We start from the raw sequence: 25,905 nt of genomic DNA on the forward strand, positions 1-25,905 counted from the left end.
GTATGCTAAATTGTGACGTTTTTTGCCTTTTTTGGCCTTTGTTTCCACTTTGTATACTATAACGCGTCCCTACGAGCTATAATATGTAATTTTCAGGAAGTTTTGGGACATGTCAAAATTTGACATTTTTGACATACTATAGTTTGCGATTTTGGGCCATTTTTTCAACATGCTGAATTATGATGTTTTTGGTGTTTTTTGGCCTTGGTTTCCACTTTGTATACTATGACGCCTCTCTCCAAGCTATAATAGGTCATTTTTAGGCATTTTTTGGGACATGTCAAAATTTGACATTTTTGCCATACTATAGTATGCAATTTTGGGCCATTTTTTCAACATGCTGAATTATGATGTTTTTGGTGTTTTTTTTGCCTTGGTTTCCACTTTGTATACTATGACTCCTCTCTCCAAGCTATAATAGGTCATTTTTAGGCATTTTTGGGACATGTCAAAATTTGACATTTTTGCCATACTATAGTATGTGATTTTTGGGCATTTTTTCAACATGCTGAATTATGATGTTTTTGGCCTTTTTAGGCCTTGGTTTCCACTTTGTATTCTATAACGCTTCCCTACGAGCTATAATATGTTGTTTTTAGCCATTTTTGGGACATGTCAAAAGTTGATATTTTTGCCATACTATAGTATGCGATTTTTGGCCATTTTTTCAACATCCTAAATGTGACGTTTTTGGCCTTTTTTTCTGTCTTTGTTTCCACTTTGTATACCATGACGCGTCTCTACAAGCTATAATGTCTTTTGCAGTTCTTTATGTGTCAATGTGAAATTTGTCATTTTTGCAACGCTATAATATGTGATTTTTGGCCGTTTTTTGAACATGCCAAATGATGACGTTTTTTGGCCTTTGTTTTCACTCTGTTTAGTACTATGACGCTTTTATGGACCTGAGTCGTGAGCTCTAATCCCTTCATCTTGCCATATGTAGATGTATGTATGTTTGTATGTCTAACGATCCATTTGAGTTACAGAAGTCCCCAGAGTGCGTGTCCTTTCCGGTGGCTGGTGATTGGTGCGGCTGACGGTGTGGGTCTCCACCAATCCAGGAGGGACGGCAGTTATGAAGTCCAGTGTGCTCTACTGATGGATGCAGACACCACCCCTACCTCCTTGTTGCTAAGTTGTTGCTTGTGAATTGTGTGAAGTGTAACAGAATTCGATTCCTGTGCAAGTCCCAGATTTGGGCCAGGGTAACATTAACATACTGATTTTGTACTGCTCTCACGATGGGTTTTTGTCACTGTTTAGTTTCACTAGGTTTAGGGGTGCTGGTCATTTGTCTTTCTGTTTTTCACTGAGTCAGTAGAGTAGTTTGTTAGGTTTTGTTTTAGAGATATTTGAGTTATTTGTGACTGTAATCTTTAGCTTTAGATTGTCAGCTCCCAGTATTGCTTTCCTCTTTTTGTTATATAGATTTCATTGTTTTGATAGGACCCAGTGGCCCTTATCTGTTTTACACTTACACGTCCTTTTTTAAAAAAATAAACCTCAATTCACAATCCTCTCCAACATTTGTGTGTGTGTTACTTCCCTATTCCCTATTGCGAGCTGGGTTTATAAAGGACGCATATCTACAAGTTATAATATATTGTTTTCAGTCATTTTTGGGACATGTCAAAAATTGAAATTTTTGCCATTTTTGCCTATTTTTGCCATTTTTGCCATGTATGCGATTTTTGGGTATTTTTCAGCATGCGAAATGATGACATTTTTGGCGTTTTTTGGCCTTTGTTTTCCACTTTGTATACTATAATGCGTCCCAACAAGTCATAATATGTTGTTTTTTAGCCATTTTTGGGACATGTCAAAACTTGACATTTTTGCCATACTATAGTATGCGATTTTTGACCATTTTTTTGATTATGCTAAATGATGACGTTTTTGGCCTTTTTTGGCCTTGGTTTCCACTTTGTATACTATAATGCGTCCCGACGAACTATAATATGTTGTTTTTTTAGCCATTTTGGGGACATGTCAAAATATGATATTTTTTCCATACTATAGTATGCGATTTTTGACCATTTTTTTAAACATACTGAATGATGACATTTTTGGCGTTTTTTTGCCTTGGTTTCCACTTTGTATACTACAACGCGTATCTACGAGAGTCATAATATGTTGTTTTTAGCCATTTTTGGGACATGTCAAAACATGACATTTTTGCCATACTATAGTATGCGATTTTTGCGCATTTTTTCAACATGCTAAATTATGATGTTTTTGGCCTTTTTTGGCCTTGGTTTCCACTTTCTATAGTATAACGCGTCCCTACAAGTCATAATATGTTGTTTTTAGCCATTTTTGGGACATGTCAAAACATGACATTTTTGCCATACTATAGTATGCGATTTTTGACCATTTTTTCAACGTGCTAAATTATGACTTTTTTTAGCGTTTTTTGGCCTTTGTTTCCACTTTGTATACTATAATGCTTCTTTATAAGCTATAATATGTTGTTTTTAGTCATTTTTGGGACATGTCAAAATTTGACATTTTTGCCATACTATAGCATGCGATTTTTGACCAATTTTTCAACATTCTTAACTATGATGTTTTTGGTCTTTTTTGGCCTTGGTTTCCACTTTGCATACTATAACACGTACCTAAGAGCTATAATATGTTGTTTTTAGTCATTTTTGGGACATGTCAAAACCATTTTTTCAACGTGCTAAATTATGACTTTTTTAGCGTTTTTTGGCCTTTGTTTCCACGTTGTATACTGTAATGCATCTTTATAAGCTATAATATGTTGTTTTTAGCCATTTTTGGGACATGTCAAAATTTGACATTTTTGCCATACTATAGCATGCGATTTTTGACCAATTTTTCAACATGCTAAATGATGATGTTTTTGGTCTTTTTTGGCCTTCGTTTCCACGTTGTATAGTATAACGCGTACCTACGAGCTATAATATGTTGTTTTTAGTCATTTTTGGGACATGTCAAAACTTGACATTTTTGCCATACTATAGTATACGATTTTTGACCATTTTTTCAACATGCTAAATTCTGACTTTTTTAGCGTTTTTTGGCCTTTGTTTCCACGTTGTATACTGTAATGCATCTTTATAAGCTATAATATGTTGTTTTTAGTCATTTTTGGGACATGTCAAAATTTGAAATTTTTGCCATGCTATAGTATGCGATTTTTGACCACTTTTTCAACATGCTAAATTATGACGTTTTTGGCCTTTTTTGGCCTTGGTTTCCACTTTGCATACTATAACACGTACCTAAGAGCTATAATATGTTGTTTTTAGTCATTTTTGGGACATGTCAAAACCATTTTTTCAACGTGCTAAATTATGACTTTTTTTAGCGTTTTTTGGCCTTTGTTTCCACGTTGTATACTGTAATGCATCTTTATAAGCTATAATATGTTGTTTTTAGTCATTTTTGGGACATGTCAAAATTTGAAATTTTTGCCATACTATAGTATACGATTTTTGACCATTTTTTCAACATGCTAAATGATGACGTTTTTGGCGTTTTTTGGCCTTTGTTTCCACTTTGTATACTATGACGCCTCTCTCCAAGCTATAATACGTCATTTTCAGGCAGTTTTGGGACATGTCAAAATTTGACATTTTTGCCATACTATAGTATGCGATTTTGTGCCACTTTTTCCAACATGCTAAATGATGACGTTTTTGGCCCTTTTTGGCCTTTGTTTCCACTTTGTATACTATAATACATCCCCACAAGCCATAATATGTTGTTTCTAGCCATTTTTTGGGACATGTCAAAATTTGACATTTTTGCCATACTATAGTATGCGAATTTGGGCCACTTTTTCAACATGCTAAATTGTGACTTTTTAGCGTTTTTTGGCCTTTGTTTCCACTTTGTATACTATGACACATCTCAACAAGGAATAATAGGTCATTTTCAGCCATTTTTGGTACATGTCAAAATTTGACATTTTTGTCATAGTATAGTATGCGATTTTTGGCTGTTTTTTTAAACATGCTAAATGATGACATTTTTTGCGTTTTTTGGCCTTTGTTTCCACTTTGTATAGTATAACGCGTCCCTACAAGCCATAATATGTTGATATTAGCCATTTTTGGGACATGTCAAAATTTGACATTTTTGCCATACTATAGTATGTAATTTTTGACCATTTTTTCGACATGCTGAACAATGACGTTTTTGGCGTTTTTTGGCCTTTGTTTCCACTTTGTATACTATGATGTGTCACAAAAAGTTATGATATGTTGCTTTTCGCCATTTTTTGGACATGGCAAAATTTGACATTTTTGCCATAATATAATATGCAATTTTTCGCAATTTTTTCAATATACTAAATAATAACGTTTTTGTCCTTGTTTGGCCCATGTTTCCACTTTGTATACTATGACCTTTTCCTGCTATTTTGGACGACAAACTATAGTATGACATTTTCATGGTATGTTGGACGACATACTTATATCATACTTATACATATTTTGGATTACATACATACAAAAAATTTATAGTACAGTATGTTATTCGAAATATGACAAAAAGTCATGCTATAGTATGTTGTATAGTCGTATAGAAGTGACACTAGTGATAGTATAATATGGTGTCTAACAAAGCATCGAAAACTCATGCTATCGTATGTTGTCCAAAATCAGGCAAAAAAAGGTAATACAATAGTATGAATTTTGTCACAATTTGAGAAAAATGTACTATAGTATGTCGTCCAAAATATGATAAAAAAGTCATACTATAGCATGATGTCGGAATTATGAGGAAAAAGGTCATTGTATAGTACTGTGTGTCAAACAAAATATGAAAAAAAAGATCGTATTATAGTATGATGTCTGAAATATGATAAAAAGTCATAGTTTAGTTTGTTGACAAGATTATGACACTAGTATAGGTCATACTATACCATGTTGTCTAAAAATGACGAAAACGTCATATTAGAGTATGTCGTCAAAAATATGGTAAAAAAGTCATACTATAATATGTCATCCAAAATGTGACAAAAAGTCATACTATAGTATGTAATCTGAAATATGAAAAAAGTCATTCTATAGTATGTCTTAAAAAATCCTGCAAAAAAGTCATACTTTAGTATGTCTTCTAAAATCAGGCAAAAAAGTCATATGTCGTCCAAAATTTAGGCAAAAAATTCATACTACAGTTTGTTGTTCCGAAATATGACAAAAAAGTCATACTATAATGTGTTGTCCAAAATATGACAAAAAAAGTCACGTTATAGTATGTCATCCCAAACATGAGAAAAAAAGTCACAGTATAGTATGTCAAAAATGAAACAAATGCCATAGTATAGTTTGTTGTCTGAAATATGACAAAAAAGTCATACTACAGTATGTTGTCCAAAATAAGGCAAAAACAGTCATATGGTATGATGTTCAAAATATGACCAAAAAAATCGCACTTATAGTATGTCGTCCAAAATCAGGTTAAAAAAAAAAAATCATACTATAGTATGTTGACCAAAATTTGTCAAAAAAGTCAAATCTTATGTCGTCCAAGTATTAGAAAAAGGTTATACTATGGGGTGTTGTCTAAAATATAACAAAAAGTCATAGTATAGTATGTTGTCCAAAATAGCATAAGACAGTCATAATACAGTATGTTGTTCAAAAAAACATTTAAAAAGTTATAGTACAGTATATTTTTCAAAGCAGCACAAAAAGTCATAGTGTTGTATTTTATCTAAAACAGCATACAGTACGTGCATATACAGTACAGTATAGTAAGTACATTTTTTTTTTTCATTTAAACCCCATAATATAACATGTCATGTCATAAAAAGGTGATAGTACATTACATTTCCCCGCTCTCCCTGTCTCCTCAGTCGGATGATGAGGAGTTCAGGTGACTACGTAAATGTAGGAATTTGACCACAGATGGTCGCAGCAGGGATAGACACAGCAGTTAAATAGTAGAGACAGATGTTCGAAAATGTAATGTAATGAGAGAATAAACACAAAACATTGACATATTACTTCTATGTTTTTTAATTTTTTCAGGAAGCTTTATGTGCAGAAAACACACACCTACTACACAAAAGTGAACAATTCTTTAGAGCTTACCCTGAACGCCTCAAAGGAGACTTTCAGGGGATCCGAGCTCCCCTGAGCTCCCCCGTAATTCGTACTATGCATACACAAATACACAGACTCTCTCGCTGGATACGCTCACCGGCCAACAACGTGAGAAACGTTTGCACCTCCTCGAGCGTCCACGGCGTGATCTTTCCGTTTGGCATTTTGGGAAGTGTGAAATGATACAAAACTGCAGCTGCTGCAATAGCTTTGCTGTTTGCATGCCGCTCATTGATGACGCAGTGACGATTCTCTCTGACCAATCAGTGGTCTGCTGTGTTTCACGTCACCTTTTAGTACCTTATAGTGCCCGGCTTTCTTTGGAGCCCCAGGAGAGCAGGTACCAAAAAAAGGTGGTACCGGGTACCAGGTATTTTTTCCAAATGGAAAACCAAAAAAGGCGAGTAGAATAGAGTTGAGAAGAGCCGGCGTCATGTAGTGGAAACGCGCCTTAATACACCTTAAAAAGTGCATTAATGGTTCAAAGTAGAGGAGTTATGAGCAGGAGCCCCTGTCCATGAATGGATATATGCTTACTCCTCCGTGGTTATGTGGTCGGGGAGGTGTAGTTTGGATGGAAAAAAAAAAGTTCCTGCAAAACACATCTTACAAAAAGGTTTGTGCATTGCATAACTGAGTCATGATTTTTGGAAAGAGACATTGCTGTTGAGTTTTTCAATTTTTTTTTTCTTTTGCTGTTTTGACCATCACAAGCTGACTGCCATTTGGTTCCATTACATTGGAGAGAAGACAGAAATCTTGACAAATGATATCCCCAACACTTGGTACACTCACACTAAAACATCAAGATTTATCAATAACACAAGCATCAATCTTGGTTGACCATCTTGTAGGAGATATTTTTCCCCCCTGTCATTGCCACAAGAGGTCACTGTCCTATCTTACAAGTCTCCTTCACAGTCTGCTGTGCTGCTCCTCCAATGAACAGGCTCATTTCTACTCTGCACCACCTGGGGGAGCAAAAATCCTCCATCTGAGGGGTAGACTCAATGTTGAGACTAATTAGTCTTATTTGTTGAGACTGACAAGAAAATATTTTGAATACTATAGTTATATGTTAGTCTGCCCATAGGTACATAGATTGAAAACATTTTCAAAACATGTTGAATGAGAGCATTTTAATTTAAATGAAATGGTAGTATAAATTCTTAGTATTTTTTGCTCAACATATATATTTTTCTAATGATATTATGTTTCTGTACTCGTCGCAATATATATATATGTGTGTGTGTGTGTTTATATAAAGGTCTGTTGTATAAGCCTAAGCTTTCGTTTCCTCCCTTGAGAGATTTTTAAAAAAATATTTTTTTAAACTTCCTGGATTTTATGCAGTTTTATGTGTTACTAACCTTACAGAGGTTTAGTGACTTAAATATACTGACTGTCAGTTACCTACTAAACAGCAAAAGATGGGTACGAATAATCAAACAACACTTTATTCTGATAAAGCTTCACACTTGATACAAAATACAAAAATGACACTAAGTTCATTTAAGATTCAGGGTGCCATTGATGTCCTGACCACTTTGTTCTGCCTGCTTCTGCACGATACGTTAACAGCAGATAAGCAAGTGACAACATTAAACACTGTTAAATGTCATACAGTACGTGCAGTAATGTACACAGTCTCAAACTGTCTACATTGTGTTTTTGATATGGACAGTTTATCTTTACAGCTAGTTTTTGAAGTCTTATCAACTGCCAAAATCCAAAGTAACAGGCACTAAAACTCTGAAGTAGCAGGGCAGGGCTTCTGCTGTGGAGATCTTTTTCTTCAAAGATAAAATTCTAAAGTCAATCTATCGGACAATAATAAGTTAGTTATTTGTTGACTCACTTTTTTAAACTTGGTGGGCGGGGCTTCACTGTAAACCAGTCCAAACAATTGCTTTAGTTGTTCATCAACTCTGATATCTAATATATCAATTACTCATTTATATACATAAACAACGGAAACATTAAGCTCTAATAAAATAATGCCAGTGTAAACAAGCTTCAGTATCACGCAACGGCCAAATATTGCACATACATTCATAAATATAGACATCGACTGTGTGCCTTTGTGTTTATGCATGTGGCTGCATCGATAAGTGTGTGTGTCTGTGTGTGTTAAATCTGTATACAGCCCAGTTAGAAGAAATCTAGGATAAATTAAATTTCATAACTGAATAAAAGGAAGACACGAGAGATGCCTAACACACACACACACACACACACACACACACACACACACACACACACACACACACACACGCACACACACGCACGCATATGTTTAGTACCAACACACACACACAAACACACACACACACACACACACTCTCACACTCACAAAAGCACTTGTGCATAGATCTCAAGTCTCTCTGTGCCTCACTCACACAGACACACAATAATGTTCAGAAACATTTGAAGGATTGTCTTCACAACAAAGTCCATTCTATCTTCAGCTCTGTTAATTCATCACACTAGATACATTAAAACAATGGACGTGTGTGTGTTTGTGTGTGTGTGTGTGTGTGTGTGTGATTGAGCCTGTTAAGTGTTAGTGTTTTGGTCCCAACCTGTCTAGTTTGAACCCCGTTCTTTGGTCCCAGTCTGTATGGCGCTGCAGTCTTCATTCAGTTTCATTCGAGGCAGAAGACCTCCAGCCAAAGAATGTAGGATCCAACGAATTCAGATCTCAGATCTGATTTAAGTTACTCAGAAGGTGCATATCCCCCTCAAACTGCAGTCCTCCAATCAGGAGCTGTCATGTATCGGTTTAGGCATCCCCTGTTTGATCGGACGTCAGCTGCTCCTGGTCCGAGACGTCATCGTCAGCTGGCGGCCGCGCCCGGTCAAAGAAACCGCACTGAGGGGATCACATTAACCCATAAGTGTAATACTAAATAATCAGACTCCCACAAGGAATGCTGGGTAATGTAATGTATATACCTTCCACATAGCTAATGTTAGCATGGCCAGCACCAGCAGCCCCAGCAGTATGGCCAGGATGATGACCCAGAGTGGAACAGCAAACGACACATCAGGTGTCCCCCACAACACCAAGGTCCCCATCTGCAGGACACAGAGAGAGAGAGACAGGTGTTTTATAAGTGCTGATTGTTGTCCTCAAACTCATCTGTCACTGCTGGTGTCTTACCGAGGTGGTGTGTTGCGGCAGGGTGGGGGATTGGATGCGGTAAGGCATGGCTATGACCGTGAAGGACACAGTAGAGTTGAGGATGTAGGGGTCATTACGCCGCTGAAAACAAATACAACTGTATTATTTACATATATATGTTTATTTTAATCACATATTTACTTTAATTTTGTTGGTTTGTAGGACATTTAGTCTGAACACTGAACTTAAGTTTTAAAGCAAACATGGCCAAGAAATCCAACAAGAAGTGCTTGACAACACTGTAATTTTATTAAAATGTATATATATTTTTTGTCCTTTTTTTGTTGTGGTGTATTTTTAAGTTGAGGGGAGGTACGATTCTGTGTTCGTTTGTTGTTGTTTTTACCTCTCTTTACACTTTTTTTAAAAAAAATTTCTAGATTTGAGTTCAGTTCAGAAAACTTCATTGGCCCCAGAAGGACAACTCATTTACAGCTTTACCCAATCCATACCATACCTACAACATTCAAAAACTAAAAAAACTCACAGGTGAGGCAAATATATAACCGAGACACAGATCATCATAGGCTACATAGATCGACACATTTGTTATAGTTCCATATGAATAACAACAGTCTCTTTATGCAGTCTTGCGCACACAAAACAATAAAATAAAATAAAAACTTGAACATCTACAATTTCATGACAACTGGGCAAATCTACCGAAGAAGATCACATGATATGATCAAAAGCTCGAGAACTGCTACTAAATGGACCTTATCGTGAGAAGGCTTTTGCAACTACTCTTTCAAAGGTAAAGTTTTTGGAAAAATAACCAACAAAAAAATCAAAGATGACAGGTGAAGACACTGACCTGCAGGAAAGTGTGCGCCCAGAGTCTCGAGCGGATCTTGACCACAGCACTGTGCCCACGATCTAACCGGCCAACAATACACATGATCCTCAGACAGGAGATATTGGTGCAGTTCTGCAGAGAAAGCAGAGAGACATTACTCAACTCTCAATCACTAATGAACATTTGGTTCAGTTTCTTTAGAGCATGCATTTGAGACTCACCAAAGTTTTACCGCTATAAGTCTCAGTGGCAGTGATGGCTCGTTTGTGGCGGTGGGAAGGAGCGCTGGTGTTCCTCAAGAAACCCAATAATTCAGGTGTGTCCTGGAGAGAGGAAATCTAAGAGAGAAAAGGCAAGACAGTTGCCAACATTTTGACCATTTTACCTTTTGTGTTTTAGCGCTCAGAAAATGACAAATCTGAAAAAATAAGATTACCTTCTACAGCATGTGTTTGGTTGTTTAAAGGACAGTTATTAGTTCAGACATACTGATTATCACACATTGATTGTTTTGCTTGGTCTGTGGTTAGAGCTGGGCAATTAATCGAAAATGAATCATAACCGACATCATTTCGGTTTTTCCGTTTAAAAAAATAATTCTGTTAAAACATTCAACCCCCCATGACAGTCATTTTGACCATTTTCACATTTACATGTCATATAACTAGTAGGTATGGAATTCTGCCCCTTCTAGAGTTAATACTTTCCCCACTGTGCGTTCATGTACTGTCCTCTTAAAAACACAGTACTGCTTGTGTAATCACATGACTCCGCTCATCCAGTCTGCAACATGGAGGAGAACTCAAACACCGAACCAAGTGAGCAAATCAAGCAGCTTGTACCAAAGAAATATGCTGTGTCTGTTGAGAATATTTATATGGCAAACCTTGTCAGTAAACTATGAGGGCAAAAAAACAACAACAACAAAAATTATTCATTATCGCAATCGAGGTAAAATGTTCAGTTTATCGTGATATTGTTTGGGGTCATATTGCCCAGCCCTATCTGTGGTGCACATGGGCTCTAATGCAGCCCAGACAGCCAGGACAGAAGGAGATGGTGCTGGTAAGATTTTCAAATTTTTTTGTAATGTAATAAAATAACACAAAATCACCAGCTGTGGAAACGTGTGACATTTAGCGATTTGATCAAAAGGTGTTTTGTTGAGAGAGATTTAAATAGATTGTATTTCCTGATAGCAGCTCATACACTTAAGCTGACACCAACAAAAGACAGACAGCAGACATCCAATGGGACTGAATGACCTGAGTCACTGCTCACAGAAAGATAACAGCTAGATATTTTACTTATTTCTTCACTGCAAGTCTGGCTTTGTACAGAGGCCTGTGAGAGCAAAAATATTTTATAAATCCAACAAGATGAGCAGGACGTGACTTGCTTATTCCTCTAAACTATTTTTTGGAAGTCTAGCCTAGCAACAACAGTTGTACCCTGTCCTTCCTGCAGCTCAATGGAGAGCGGCTGCAGAAACAGACCACAGGGGACAAAAACTGTATTTTGGCAAATGCTTCGAGGTGTGTAAATGTATTACTGTAAAATAAATGTTTTACTAAAAGTCATCTTGCTCCAGTGTCTCACCCTACAGAGCACCTGGGTGGCATAAAGGAAAACACAACGGCTTGCCAACACAGGGGAGAACTGTGTTTATTTCCCAGTAACAATGGCGCCTCCAGTTAGACTGCTCCAAATGGCAGCGGTGTAAAGTGGGAAACTGGTGTGGGATAATTTTACAACAGTGGCATCTACTGGTCAGTCAGGTGAGCTCAAACTGTTTATTTTACATGTACACAAAGACTATATTGATTATGATAAGAAAAAACGCCACAAATGTTGATCTGATTGGTCTAAAGTCTTATAATCTGGTACAGACATACTTACATGCAAAAGTATTCTAAGGACTTACTTTTCTAGTAGGTAACGCTGTCACATAAATCCAGCAATCCTCAAATCCTCTCTAGCAGCAAGGCAACCCAGAGTGCACAAAAGACGCCTCTTGATGCTTCATACTGCCAATCCTCTGCTTGTTGGTCATAACCTCAGTGAGCTCATGTCTTGCCACAAGTCTGTTAGTTTATATGGATGTTGGCCCACTCCAATGGTTGCAATGGCAATGGTACACATAAAAATAGCCACTGCTCTAACTATTGGTGCTACATTGAAATGAACTACAATTTCCTTTTTACACTCATTTTAGTTCTATGGACTAAACGGATATCTTAAAAATTCTTTGTCTAAGCAACAATAATGAACCCAACAGTATTCAGTTTAAGGCTAAAATAGATAACCTACTCTTACTACTACTATTGGCCGAAACTGTCACTATATCCTGACAATAATATGAGACAGATAATCTGTGGAAAAATCATCTTCTTCTGGCTCCTCATAGTGCTTCTGATGTCATTTGCAAGAGTCTGTTGCGCCTGAACAAAAACACTGAATCAGAGCCAGGAGGAGTATGCTCTCACTCAGTCAATATCTTCAACATGCAGCTTCAGAGGGGGCTTTGCAAACATGATGGCTGACAAACAAGCACTAGCAAAGAAAATACTGCCCGCCACTCATTTGCCAACAACAATGTACTCAGCAAAGACAAGTAAACAGAAGACAACCATCTGTCTGTCTTCTTCTGTTAATAGTGGATTCTTATAAATGCGATTAGAAGCACTTGGAGGAGGCAGATTATCCTTCTCATGTAATAACAGTCAGGATGTAGTGACAGTTTCAACAAATATGACAGCGTTATTTTTAAAAAGTTACCTACTGTAGTTTAAGATAGCATGAAGCTGCATGCATGTACACTCTTAATACATTCCTCACTGACAGGTAAAAGACGTGTCTGCTGACAGAGTGTGTATCAAGCTATCCAGTCTACCCAGAAGGATTGACAGTGACAAGTACACAAGGAGCTCATTAGAAATTGGAAAGGATCAAATCAGACAGCAAATGGGGAAAAAAAATCTGACCTTTTACCACATGCAGTGTATCTGACTCATTTTGTTTTCATATATGATTACAGGTCATAGCGTTTCACTTTTTGACATAATTATGCACTTTTTTGAAAATCATAGCATGTTTTCTTTTTGAATTACTTTACAGATGATATCATAGATTTTGGAAACTATTCCAGCTCTAATTTCTGCTAATAAGCATAATACTCTGTCCCCCATCATTTTGAGCCAACTGGCAAAGAGCATGGAAAGCAGCCAACAACAATGGGTACAATCATGTTCAAAATGAGCAGGTTTTAAATAATAGAGAAATGGACAGATGAATAACCTGCTTGCAAAATAATAAATAAAAGTCAAAAATTGTAGTGGTCTGATAGACTGCAGTAGTTAGAAATACTATAAAGCATATTTATTCTCACTGCAGTCAGTGTGTCCATATTTATATATCTGGGTCTTGTAATGAGTTTTTGATGTCTGCATGCACAAGCGTTTATAAGTTTATATATAACGTTGTGTTACCTGAAGGCCAAGCGGATTGAGGCTGGTGTTTGTCCGGCAGCTAATTGGGCCGTCAGTTTGAATCTCCATGGCATACAGCAGGTTCTCGTCACGGAAACGTGAGGGCCAGCCGACCTGGAGCTCAGCCTCACGAATACTGCTGGGACCAGAGTTATGGAGCTTGAGATGGAGAGTGGGAACAGAAAAAAAAATCAGAGAATTGTCAGTGCTGTGCTTATTAGTAGGCCTCAAGTGACTGAGGCTATAATTAGGTTATCATAACTGTGAGATGATGACACAGGCCACCTGTGTTTCAGTAAAGATAATACTAATGCAGCCTTTGGTCAATGGGGATTGAAATACAAGACAAGTAAAACCTACAGCATCACCTGGCACACAATCCACATCAAAATTAGGATAAATGAATTATGAGCTTAAATGAACCATCAATTCAATAAATCCTCATGTTTTACCCCGACCTGTATTCTTTCTTTCACTACACACACATGCACACACACGGTCATTAACACTGAAGCAAGTCATGCAAACAGGACATGATCCTGGAGCTGCAGGGCAGGAATTCTGCAAGAGCAAAAAAACTCTGTCCTCTCTAACTAGAAGCAGCTGCCAACTGGGAAAAGTACCGCAAATGAAAATCATTATCAGCTGCAGGACAGGCCAGACGCGGCTGCACTCGGGTTCAATGAAGCAGCCGTCCCTTTAAAACAAAAGGAAATCATATGTACAACGCACGGAGGCAGACATGCACATACCTCTATTGTAAACTGTCGCCAGTCTGTCTGCCATCCGCCCTCCCTCCTCCAATCTATCTGTTTGTCTGTACCTCTGTTTGACCTTGTTTTTCCTCACAGTGATTATTAGTCATTACAGTGTCCAGTCTTAACAAAAATCCTCTTTCCTTTGCTTCCTCGCCTCATTCCCTTGCTCCCTCCCTTCTCTGCGTTCCCCCTCCTCTGTTTTTCCCGCCTTCACAGCAGTAATTACTCCTGAGCTAGAGACCTTTGATCAGCCAGAGCTCAATTCTTTATAGAGCTACTGGTTTTACTATGTGTGTGTTGCTGTTTACTTCACCTTGAAGAGCCCCCCTCTTGCTGCAGCCTGATTTACAACTTCCCAAATCAATTTTTCTGCTCTTTTCATCTTAATAGTCCGAGACTTTCTGACCAGCAACAACACAAACACAAACAAAACAAGCCTGCCTCTATTTCTTCATCCCTGAGTACACCCCTACCTTCATGTGAGATTTAGCTGGGTTTAAATGTAGGGTCTGCACTTACCTCATAGATGTGTGTTACTTGTGGCCCCACGTCGTCCTCTTTGACAGGCTTCTCTTTGGGTTCCCAGCGTGGGAATGGCAGCACCACCTGAGACGGATGAGACACCCTGGAGAGAGGAGAAACAGCTTTGTGACACTGATGCAAATACATGCTGTTGAGGTAAATATAAAATGTACAGACCATTTGAACGTTGACAGCGTTATTGGTCACTGAGGCTCCCAGTTCTTACGTTGCAGAGGGATAGGATCACGTCATGTCTAGTACAGGGAAGTGAATGACTACAGAGACCAATAACTATGTCAACCCAGGGAACCATGGGGTGGTGAGTAGACTTGAATAATCTGAATTTGTCCTTTAACAGCTGTATTGTCATATTGGAGGGCCTGAGTTTGGACACAGTGGCCAGGTTAAAAGGTACACCTGTACAATCTATTGTAATTCAGTACAACTGCTCTGCCACAAATTATACCTTTATAGAAGTTTATAATGTTCCCTTTTTGTTGGCTTTGCTGGAAATGTGTGTGAATTAGGTATTTATTTTTGGTAGTCATATCTAAAGCTGATGTTATACTGGACATAATGGCTATGTTCACACTACAAGCCCTAATGCTCACTTTGGATTTATTACTTAGATCCAATTTATTCAGTTAATATTTGTAAAATGTGGCAAATATAAGATTCCACTCTTAAATGGTTACAATCCTTTACTGATGTCACACCTTGGACCTTTGTTTTTACACATGGCTTAGAAATTGAATATCTTGTTTTGAAGAACGTATGTGTTAGTGACCACAAATGCATTTTATTTGACATTTGCGCCACTTCATCTCCCTCTCCATTTGAGACGCTCCTTTTTCATTACTGACGCTGCAGCTGCCAATTTCTCAAGATTGTTTGGCTCTTTTTATAATCACTGTGCCCTGGTGCTGGATTAAGTGGCCACCCTGAAACTTAGAAAGATCCCCTCCAAAAATTCTTCTACCGTGGATAAATTAAACAATTTGCAGTTTCAGGCAGAAATGTTGAATGACTGAACGCTTATGGAAAACTACAAAACTTGAGGTACACAGACTACATCTTAGAAAACTAATGGGTACCCTCAATGGTATGGTGAAGGCTGAGAAATCTTCTGGTTTCTCTAATCTAATATCTTCTAACATTAAAATCCTAAAATTCTGTTTGACATCATAAACAATATTGTCTCTTCCAGCGCCCCTAACTTACCAATCTTGTCTAACACTGACTGCAATAAGTTTCTCAATCATTTCAATGACAAGGTTGCCGACATCAGGGCAAACATCTCACCCTCATCCAGTCCCCTCATTAACCCATCCATCCTAGACGCCTTGTGTTCTGTGTCTATAGGTGATATTGCAGCCTTGCTATGGAAAGTAAAACCCCCCTCAAGCATTGTAGATATCTTACCTATGTTATTGTTTTAAAAAGTTTTTAACTCCATTGGCCCCTACATAGTCAATATTCTTAACCACTCTTTTTTTTTATCAGGATGTGTCCCAAAACTTTTTAAGCAGGCTATTGTTCAAGATGTTTAAGAAACCATCCCCGGATTCTTCCCTGCCTGACAATTACTAGCCAATATCCAAACTCTTTCTTTCTAAAATCTTATAAAAGTTGTTGAAAAACAACTCATCCAAACACTGGAGCGCCACAGGGTGTTAAATAGTAAATAAATTGTGATAAATTTCAATCTGGTTTCCATATCCGAATCCACAGGCTAAGGCGCCTGGTGGGCATATCTGGGATGGCATGAGAGTGGTTCTCCTCTTATCTTTCAGATAGACCCATGTCAGTCTCTGTAGGGGAATTTCTGTCAGACTTTGCTACTTTGTCATGTGGGGTCCCTCAGGGATTGGTTTTGGGGCCCATTTTATTTTCTCTGTATATGTTGCCTCTTGGATAGATAATCAGTGAGTTCAGCAAGATCTCTTATCATCTGTATGCTGATGACATCGAGCTGTATTTTTCATTAAAACCTGATGAGGGCCAAAAACTGTTTGTATTGGAAAACTGTTTCATTGCCATTAGGGGCTGGATGGAAAATAATTTTCTGCAGTTAAATGCAGATAAAACAAAAGTTTTGATTAGTGCCCCTGACAACCTCCAGTCAACAATCAAACAGAACCTTGGTACCCTATCAACTTCATGTCAGTCTAGTCTGCATAATCTTGATGTATTTTTTGGTCATAGGATGAGTTTCGATACTTACATTAAGACACTGACCCGATCTTGCTTTTTTCATCTCAGGAATATAGCCAAACTTGGGTCTGTAGTATCAAAAAACGAAATGGAGATGCTAATACATGCATTTATCTCATCACGCTTAGACTACTGCAATTCTCTTTTAACTAGCCTCAACAAATCCTCGTTATACCATTTACAAACCATCCAAACCTTACTCCTTACCCAATCCATTAAATTGTCACATATTACTCCAGTTCTAGCTTCGTTGCACTGGCTTCCAGTTAAGTTCAGAATCAGTTTCAAAATCCTGTTGCTCACTTTTATAGCCCTACATGGCCAGGCCCCACAATATATAAGTGACCTCTTATTTCCATACATTACTAACCGAGCTCTTAGATCTGCCTCTCTGGGTCACCTAAGTGTTCCCAGAACACAATTCAAGAATCAGGGAGATCAGTCTTTCCAAGGGGCAGCCCCCAAACTTTGGAATAGTCTCCCAGCAAGTTTGAGGTCAGGAATCTGTGACTTATACTACTCTGTAGGGTCTTTTAAAAAGCAGTCTTGTTCAGACAGGCATTTGAGCAGCATACAGTTTTAATCCTGTGCTTTTATCTATTCTCACTTTATATTTTATCTGGGTTTTATTTTGACCTATTTGCTTTTATTTTTTGTTTTTGTGAAACACTTTGTGACTGGTGTCTGTGAAGGGTGCTATATAAATAAATTTTGCTTGCTTGCTAATGTTTACACTGTTTACAACTACCTTGACTTACTTTGGTTCATTCTCAAATTTAGAGCTGCGATTTAGAATTCAAAATGCTAAATGGACACAGCTGAGGCAGGACATTTTCATAGTATAAACACAGGAACCTGTATGCCCTTGTCTCGCTCATCCCAGGTCCTCCTCTGTTTATATGTACAGCCGACCACACCCAAACAACGCCATGCAGACTCCAAGCTTTGAAGTGTGTGTGTTTGTGTTTGTATCAGTGGGCATCCATGAACATGTCAAATGCTCACAAGTATCCCATGTGCACATAATTAGGTCGAATGTATTGCTGTTTTCCATTTGTATACAAACATGATCTGCAAATTTAAACATTTTGAAAGGGGCAGTAATATCCTGCAAGCACCGAAAAGTTTTGGCTGAAACCAGATCAAGTGTATCTTTGTGAAACAGACACAGCAACACAGCGATGCTGTCACAGATTCTCGGTAAAGACACCGTGCTCTCACATGCAAAGATGCTTGACTCACCCACGTAAGTCGAGCTGAGCTTTGGCAACGATGGACAGATTCAAACTGACTGGGTTGCTGTCGGAATTATCTCTGTTGGAGCTGTAGAGAGATTCAGAGGCAGTTTAAATAAAGGCATAAAACAAAACACGCATCACACTGACGATGCCATACATTCTGTATCTATTTGCAAACATTTCATGGGAGGCTGTGAAACTAGATGCGTCAAAACAAAAGCTCATACTAAAGCCGTGCTTTTATGTTCAGCTGACTCCAGGAAGAATCTCTCTGACAGCAGGCTTAGCCAGCTTGTAACCATCTGTTTGTAGTGATATGATGTATTGAAATCAATTAAATGAAGAAAACAGTGGACATGTTGTGTAGAGCTCATCTCCTCTCTGAAGTTCCTCGGGCCATCTGCCTACTTCTGTCTCTGCGGTTAGTTTCATCAGACTGGGATCGAGACAGACACAGAACTTATTTACATGGCTCAGACAGACAAGCAGCTCTTTGTGTTTGTGAGTGTGTGCGTGTGTGTATGTGTGAGGTGGTGGGTGTGTCACCTGTGGATCTGTAGCTCAAAGCTGATCTTCGGTCCGGCATCGTCCAGCCTTTGGACAGAAAACCTCAAACCAACGGACAGCTGGTCGTGAGCGTGAAGAAAATGCAAAAAGGAGAGAGAATATAAAAAAAACATGTGACGGGGCAGTTAAAGAGAAATGACAGAGAGGGAAGACAGACAGAAATAAGATGCATCTGTACATCAAAGGCCACAACAGTGTTTAAAGTGACCAGTAATAGACTGTAAAATCCCTGTTAACTAGGCTACATCCTCCTCTGTCGTTTCATGATAGGCAGAAGATCTCGTTTGTGTGTGTGTGCTTGTGCTGACGACAGAAGAGTTCTAAAAACAGCGAAAATCCAGACTACACACACTTAAAAGCTACAGTTAGGTTTCTCATCTCTCCCTGGTTTAAATCCCTGTCCTCCAGGCTAACTCAAAACACGTGGAAGATTTAGTTGATCATCAACTGTATGACCACAGTGTGTGTGCGCGTGCTTGTCACCATGTGACAGTGTGCACATGAGAGTGTGTGCGAGCTCTACTCAACAACAGGTCAAACACATGGTTCAGAGAGGGAAATGACAGCATGCAGACTCCCACTAACGCTTCATGAGGCAGACCTGCGGGGGGGTGAGGGTGGGGCGCGGGACTACAAAGTCAGGCAGGGAAGATCTAAGGAGACAGACTCCAAATGAGTCGTTTAAAGGGAAGACGTCACTATCAGCTATAACACTGTCATAGCCAGAGGAGGACAAGAGCCCAACAAAACTCTGAAGAGGCCAACTGCGTCTCTTAAAATCTGTATTCTGAGTATCACACCCAAGCTTAAAAGGCGGTGCGTAAACGTTTGTAGATTCACCCTTTAGGGAGACCAGCAGCTGTGGTCAGTATGAATTTATGTTGGTTATAATTGGTTATAATGCCTGACCACAGCTGCTGGTCTCCCTAAAGGGTGAATCTACAAACGTTTACGCACCGCCTTTTAAGCTTGGGTGTGATACTCAGAATACAGATTTTAAGAGACGCAGTTGGCCTCTTCAGAGTTTTGTTGGGCTCTTGTCCTCCTCTGGCTATGACAGTGTTATAGCTGATAGTGACGTCTTCCCTTTAAACGACTCTTTCACAGTGGAGAAAAATCATCACAAACATCCACAGAAACTCTCAAAATACTCAGTGTTGTCAGACTCTCTGCTGTATTTGCATTCCAAATAATTATGATTTGCTACAATATGGCTAAACGCACTGCTTCTGTGTTGGGTTGTTGCCCTCCTTGAAGCTACAAAGCTTTGCCACAAGCAATGTATTCAGCCACATTCTGGCAAGAAATGTTTATTCTTTGGGACAAGGCTGAGCGAGGTGGTTTTATGCTGAAGCAGTGGTTTGAAAAATTTCTAAAGACATAATATTACTTTATGTCAGCCATACAAAGTTATCAGCATTAGAACGAGTAAGAATTCAACTGACCACTGCCACTGTGCTTAGGGGGATTAAGCTACAAACTTCTTAAAGGCCTCAAAGGTGCAGGATTTCCTTAAAAAAAACTATATATAGACTCATACAGAAGCAATCCCTCTCTATGATCACCTAAGACCCACAAGAAGTGTGGGGTATCCAGTGGTTTCCTTAATTTTTTTCTTTAAGCGGCCCTTTAGTTTTATTTTGCACCGCCGGAAGACATTTAGAGTGTTTGCTGACACGAGAAGGGCTTGAGACTCATATTTGTACACAGTTGTAGATGTTGAATTATGTTTGGTAAAAAAACTGCCTGTACCCCATATGCTGTTATAAGCGCTCCTGCACGTAGAGGCAGATGTTACATTTGACAGTGTTTCAATCAATACTGTGACTCAAATATTGCTTGTAAAAACAACTGATGACTGTTAACAAGAAGAACACAGATACAAGTTACCAACAAATGAAAAAAAAATCTATCAAAATATTTCAAAAGGTTTCAGAGTAATGACATCAAATCAAAAATTGTTACAATTGTCCCTGGTCTCTTGTAATTAACCCTGTGTTTCCAGTTGCAGAGACAAAACGCTCAAATCCTGAAGAAATGCAGATTAAAAAGAGCTGGTACAAAGATGTCAGTTGTGTGGGTACAATACTGGACAAAAAAGCCTAAAGTGAACACTGGCAGAAATACAACATACAACATACATCATAATATGATGTTTCAAATCAGACAAGCCACGAACAAAGTTACACACTCGTGCATTACAAGAGACCAGACATGGACTTCAAATGTGTAAAGGAAAAATGTAATGCCTGCGTGTCTGACTCCAAACCACTTTATTTGAATAAATGTGTGGTTTAGTTTCCATCAGCTTAGCAACTACATGTAATGTGCATATAATTGCACTCATTTAAAAGCAATAACTCATTTTGTACTTTTAAAACATATTTTGCTTGGAATTAATAATTAAAACACTAGAATTCTATCAAACACTTCACTCATTATGATCATATAATCATAGCAGAATTCCAGTGAAAGTCAATACATAATTATTTGAATTATTTGCCCTGACCTTAATGTAATCATTCATTACTGATTGCCACCAAAGCTTTGGCAAAACATGTTGCATTCGGCTTAATGCCACTGAAGATCATTGAGCTAAAATGAAAACAGAAAGGGAAAGAAAAGCAGATGCAGGCAGAGAGGAACGAATACTGAAGCCAAAACCAGCTTTCCTTCAGGCGTGTACCTCCTACACTGACCTGCACAGTGAGGCACTACAGCTGTGTCATGTGGCACAAGGAATGAACTCCAGGGATGACAACTATTCCGTTGCACAATATAACTACAGTCTGTATGGGGTATATGGAAGTATGTTCTGCATAAGCTCACGGATTCCTGAACATCCAATGGGGCAAGAGGAGAGTTAAATATGGGAAACATCTGGACGGCTTGGGAATGAAAACACACACACGCACGCATGCACGCATGCACGCATGCACGCACGCAAGCACGCACGCCTTGTCTCTTTCACATGCCTTGTTTTGCTCTCCTCCCCCAACACTGAAACATGACCACATAATTGATTTATCAGAGTGCCGAGTGTCACCACCAGAGCTCAAACACACGTTTGTGCCGGCCTTGACACCTTTATAACAACCTTACAGTCACAGTTATACACACACTTCATCACAGACACACAAACACTAAAGCACATGTGACACTCTTTGTGACACGCATACGTACATCCGCATGGTAGAAATTCATGTAGGAAGAACCACTCTTTATTTTCCAAAGCCTTGACTTCCTCCATGTGTCATCCATCTAAGAGCTAAATGGATTATTATTTCACGCTGCACACACACACTTATGCACACACACATACACACTGAGAGTGAAGCATGGCTGAAGGAGTCAAAGTGTGTGGAATGAGGGTCAAGGTGATGATCAGTAATCATTGGAAACCATCAATCAGTGTGAATTAAACTTGAGGAGAAACGGTCGCAGCTTCTTAGCATGAACGTTTGAAAGGGTTGTTAAAGTTCCTAGGTGTAGGATTTAAGGGGATATATCGGCAGGAATGGAGTATAATGTAATATGTTTGTTTTATTTTGTGTATAATCACCTCAAAATAAGAATTGTTGTGTTTTCGTTACCTTAAAATGAGCTGTTTATATCTACATAGGGAGCGCAGTCCGGATTATTAGGAGCCACAGGGTCCGCCATGCTGCACCACCACGTCTCTACAGTAGCCCAGAATGGAAAAACCAAACACTGGCTCTAGAGTGGGCCCAGTGCCTTTTTTGCATTGGCCACCGTTTTTAGCAGCCCCTCCACAAAGAGCCGAAGAGCATTAAAAAAAAACAGTTTTAAACATTAAACTGTTTTATATGGTGATTTTACTGCTTTAAATCACTGAATCCATTTGTTGTGTAGTGGAAGAGACCTCTGCCAATAATTTGGCTGCTGGTTAAAGACTCCTGTACAATGAACACTGAAGAAATCCTAAAGAGTTCACGCTTTGCACATGGGAGAAGTTTCAGCTGGTTGCAATCTGTAATCCTCACTGCAAGATGCCACTAATTTCTACACACTGCTAATTTAAGTTGAAAAAGTGTGTGTTTGTGCTTTTGTGTGTTAAAACTCACCTCTGTTCCAGCCACCATGGGGTTCCCAAGGTCACACACCACCATTCGGGACTCATTGACCATCTTGTACTCGCAGTTTAGCTGAGACAGGGACTAGAGAGTAGAAGAGAACAGAGGAGAGCAAAGAGTGAGATGATGAGTCAAAAGTCAATAAAAAGACAAATAGGGAGCATGGAGAGTCAAGTGGGGATAAAAAGAACAACGGAGGGATGTGCAGCAGCATCAAAGGGGGAAGGGAGAAAGGGAGTGAAGAGAGAGGGAGGGATGGGGGGGCATGAGAGGAAGAGTGATGAATGCTCTGACAGTAACAACCTCATCAATCAAACAGCCCCATTACACACTCATTAGTGCACACACATGCGTGCAAACACACACACACACACACACACACACACACACACACACACACACACACACACACACACACACACACACACACTCGTGGTCACTAATGCAGCTTGTAAATCATAATAGGGGCTTTTGGGCTGTTGCCAGTAAAGCATGGCCTGCTGATAGCCTCGCCTTAATCACTCCAAACAAACACGCACCGCAAAGACACAATAGGATGTGATGTCATACTGTAACCGCCACCTCAAATAGCTCGCTTCCTCATTTTATATGATCTCTAAGTTGGCACATACCTCACACTAGGCATTGTCTCAGTCCTATATGTCTATTTTCGTTGTTCACCTGGCTGGCTGTAATACTTCTCCCACAAAATGGCCATTTGTATAAACATTGCTCACTCCCTGTTATGCTGATGTGGGGAAAAGTCTTTTGTGCTTTTCTTGCACGCTTTTATTGTGAACGAAGAAACCCAAAACAGAAAATTCTTGATGAGCAGAAGTGAAGGGGGGGGGGGGGGCTGCATTTAACAACAGCAGAACTATGTCAGAACATCTATTTGCAAACTCTTACACAACTAGTGTAGTATACCAAGTCCTATTTATGCAGTCATGTGCTCATTACTTCCCAAACACATGTATTTTTGCTAAAACCTAAATATTTAAATGCTTCCATGTATGAGTAAGAGCATATGAACTCCTCTTGTCCATTTCACTGAGCAGAGTTTGACTATAGATAGATAGGACCTGGATTACACTGTACAGCTTGTGTGGAGTTTGCAAATAGATGTTTTGATATGGTTATGATGTTGTTGACTGTATGACTTCAGTTCATCAAGAATTTTCTCTGTTTTTGGATTCTTCGGTCATTGTGGAGTGATGCAAGAAAAGCAACATTTTCTTCACATATTCAAAATAGAGTGAGGAATTTATGAACAAATGATTATTTATTTGGGTGAAGTATTTCTTCAATATATATATATATATATAATATATATATATATATATATATATATATATATATATATAAAACTAATTTCAGACAAATGTAAATGCGTTAGTTTACCTCCACCCTACGCTCTACTCCAATATAGTCAGCCTCTGGTGGTATCAGCGTGTGGAGCTCTGTCTCATAAGCTCCCTCTCCTTGGTTCACCGCAGTGATGGTCAACATGACCAGATTGTCATCTCCAATCATCAACTCTGAGCGGTCCCTGAGTGTGTTTTATTGAAAAAAAAGAGAGAGAGAGAACAGTACACAGAGAAAATAAGTCTCTTAAGTCATGTAGAGGACATAGAAAATAAAGCACAGTGCTATAGTTACATAAAAGAATATCTAACTCTAATTGTGTGCTTTTTGTAAAATTCAGTTTATAATTTTTAAGACTTTTTTGAGTGTGCAATCTGCTCTGCTTCATGGAATGCAATACCCCTGACCCCATCTATAATGTGTGTGTGTGTGTGTGTGTGTGTGTGTGTGTGTGTGTGTTGTGTGTGTGTGTCAGTCAGTAAGAGGGTGACAGGATGTTTATATAACGCTGCCATGGAGATATCGCACAGCTGGAAACACTACAGAGAGTAGGCTAATTCACATACACATATGCACCCAAACACCCTTATACACACACCACATGGTAAATGGAACTATAATGTGAGCAACTTCAGTGTAAACTTTGCTCATTGTGTGAGGGATAACAGACATACTCTCCTTGGTTCAGCTGTGTGTGCGTTTGTGTCTCTGTGAAGTGTTGAGTGTTAAAAGGTTAAGGTCAGAAGGGCGTGGCTGTGTCAGTCTTACATGCTGCCAGAGAGCTGGAGGTCAGGAATACAAATATTGTCATCACCGCAGTCCAGGAGAATGTAGGCCTGAGAGGAGGAGGGTCACAGAGAGGAGGCTTGTGATGAGGAAATTTTAAAGGTACACTGGACATCATCATGAAGCCAAAAATAGAGATAAACCCAAGTGGGACACACCAGGATGCAGGTGCTGTAGACATGCAGAAACATTCTTGTATGCTATATTTCTGCTATCCAGGTCATGGGCAGGGGCATTTTAGTTTAGGTCTGCATCCAGCTTCAGGTTAAGGTTGGGTATATTAACTTTAAAATAGAAGGTTTTTGCCAAATAGTTCAAAATCTCATTCACAACAAACACTCAAATACTGCTTTATTTTTTAGCATGCCTATTCATTCTGTTTAAACCCCATATTTCTGCACAGCTGCAGATAAAGATTAGGCTACACACATATTTTTAGTATTCTGCAATTTGTAGTGTTAGATTCCAGTGGGAGCTGTGTAATAGTGATGCACAGATTAATCTGCAGGTCAGGCAGATTTGGGTGAGCTTTAAACATTACAGGTTTGGGCAGGTGGGTCAAAAAGTGACAAAGAAGCATTCATGATAAGTTACTGAAACATTGTTTGCAATAGTCCACCTTCCACCTTCTCTTCCCTCCCTTCCTCGCTATCACATTCTCTCTCATTTTCATACACATGCTGAGGCACTCATTCTTTTTCTCTATCCTGACTTTTGTGCTAGTATTGTCACTATATGTGCATAAAGTTGGCAGTTTTCTAGTATGGCAAGTGCAGATATTAAAAACCTTGACCTATGCATCACTACTAC

The 25,905-nt window shown here is 38.8% G+C and overlaps 1 protein-coding gene across 1 annotated transcript in view; it reads right to left on the bottom strand.

The window, feature by feature from the left end:
- Positions 1-8,391: 8,391 nt before the first annotated feature.
- itga8 (integrin, alpha 8) overlaps positions 8,392-25,905 on the bottom strand; it is a 50,635-nt gene continuing 33,121 nt past the window's right edge. Inside the window, exons 19-30 of the mRNA XM_042490489.1 lie at positions 25,078-25,145; positions 24,346-24,493; positions 22,936-23,028; positions 18,830-18,909; positions 18,288-18,368; positions 14,829-14,934; positions 13,552-13,710; positions 10,285-10,401; positions 10,082-10,195; positions 9,247-9,348; positions 9,039-9,161; positions 8,392-8,955 (exon numbers count right to left, since the gene is read on the bottom strand). Coding sequence (XP_042346423.1) covers positions 8,866-8,955; positions 9,039-9,161; positions 9,247-9,348; positions 10,082-10,195; positions 10,285-10,401; positions 13,552-13,710; positions 14,829-14,934; positions 18,288-18,368; positions 18,830-18,909; positions 22,936-23,028; positions 24,346-24,493; positions 25,078-25,145 — 1,281 coding nt within the window. The 3' untranslated portion in view covers positions 8,392-8,865. The remainder of the gene's footprint in view (positions 8,956-9,038; positions 9,162-9,246; positions 9,349-10,081; positions 10,196-10,284; positions 10,402-13,551; positions 13,711-14,828; positions 14,935-18,287; positions 18,369-18,829; positions 18,910-22,935; positions 23,029-24,345; positions 24,494-25,077; positions 25,146-25,905) is intronic.

This window comes from Plectropomus leopardus, chromosome 7 (genome assembly GCF_008729295.1).
Source record: "Plectropomus leopardus isolate mb chromosome 7, YSFRI_Pleo_2.0, whole genome shotgun sequence".
In the NCBI taxonomy this organism is placed as follows: domain Eukaryota; kingdom Metazoa; phylum Chordata; class Actinopteri; order Perciformes; family Serranidae; genus Plectropomus; species Plectropomus leopardus.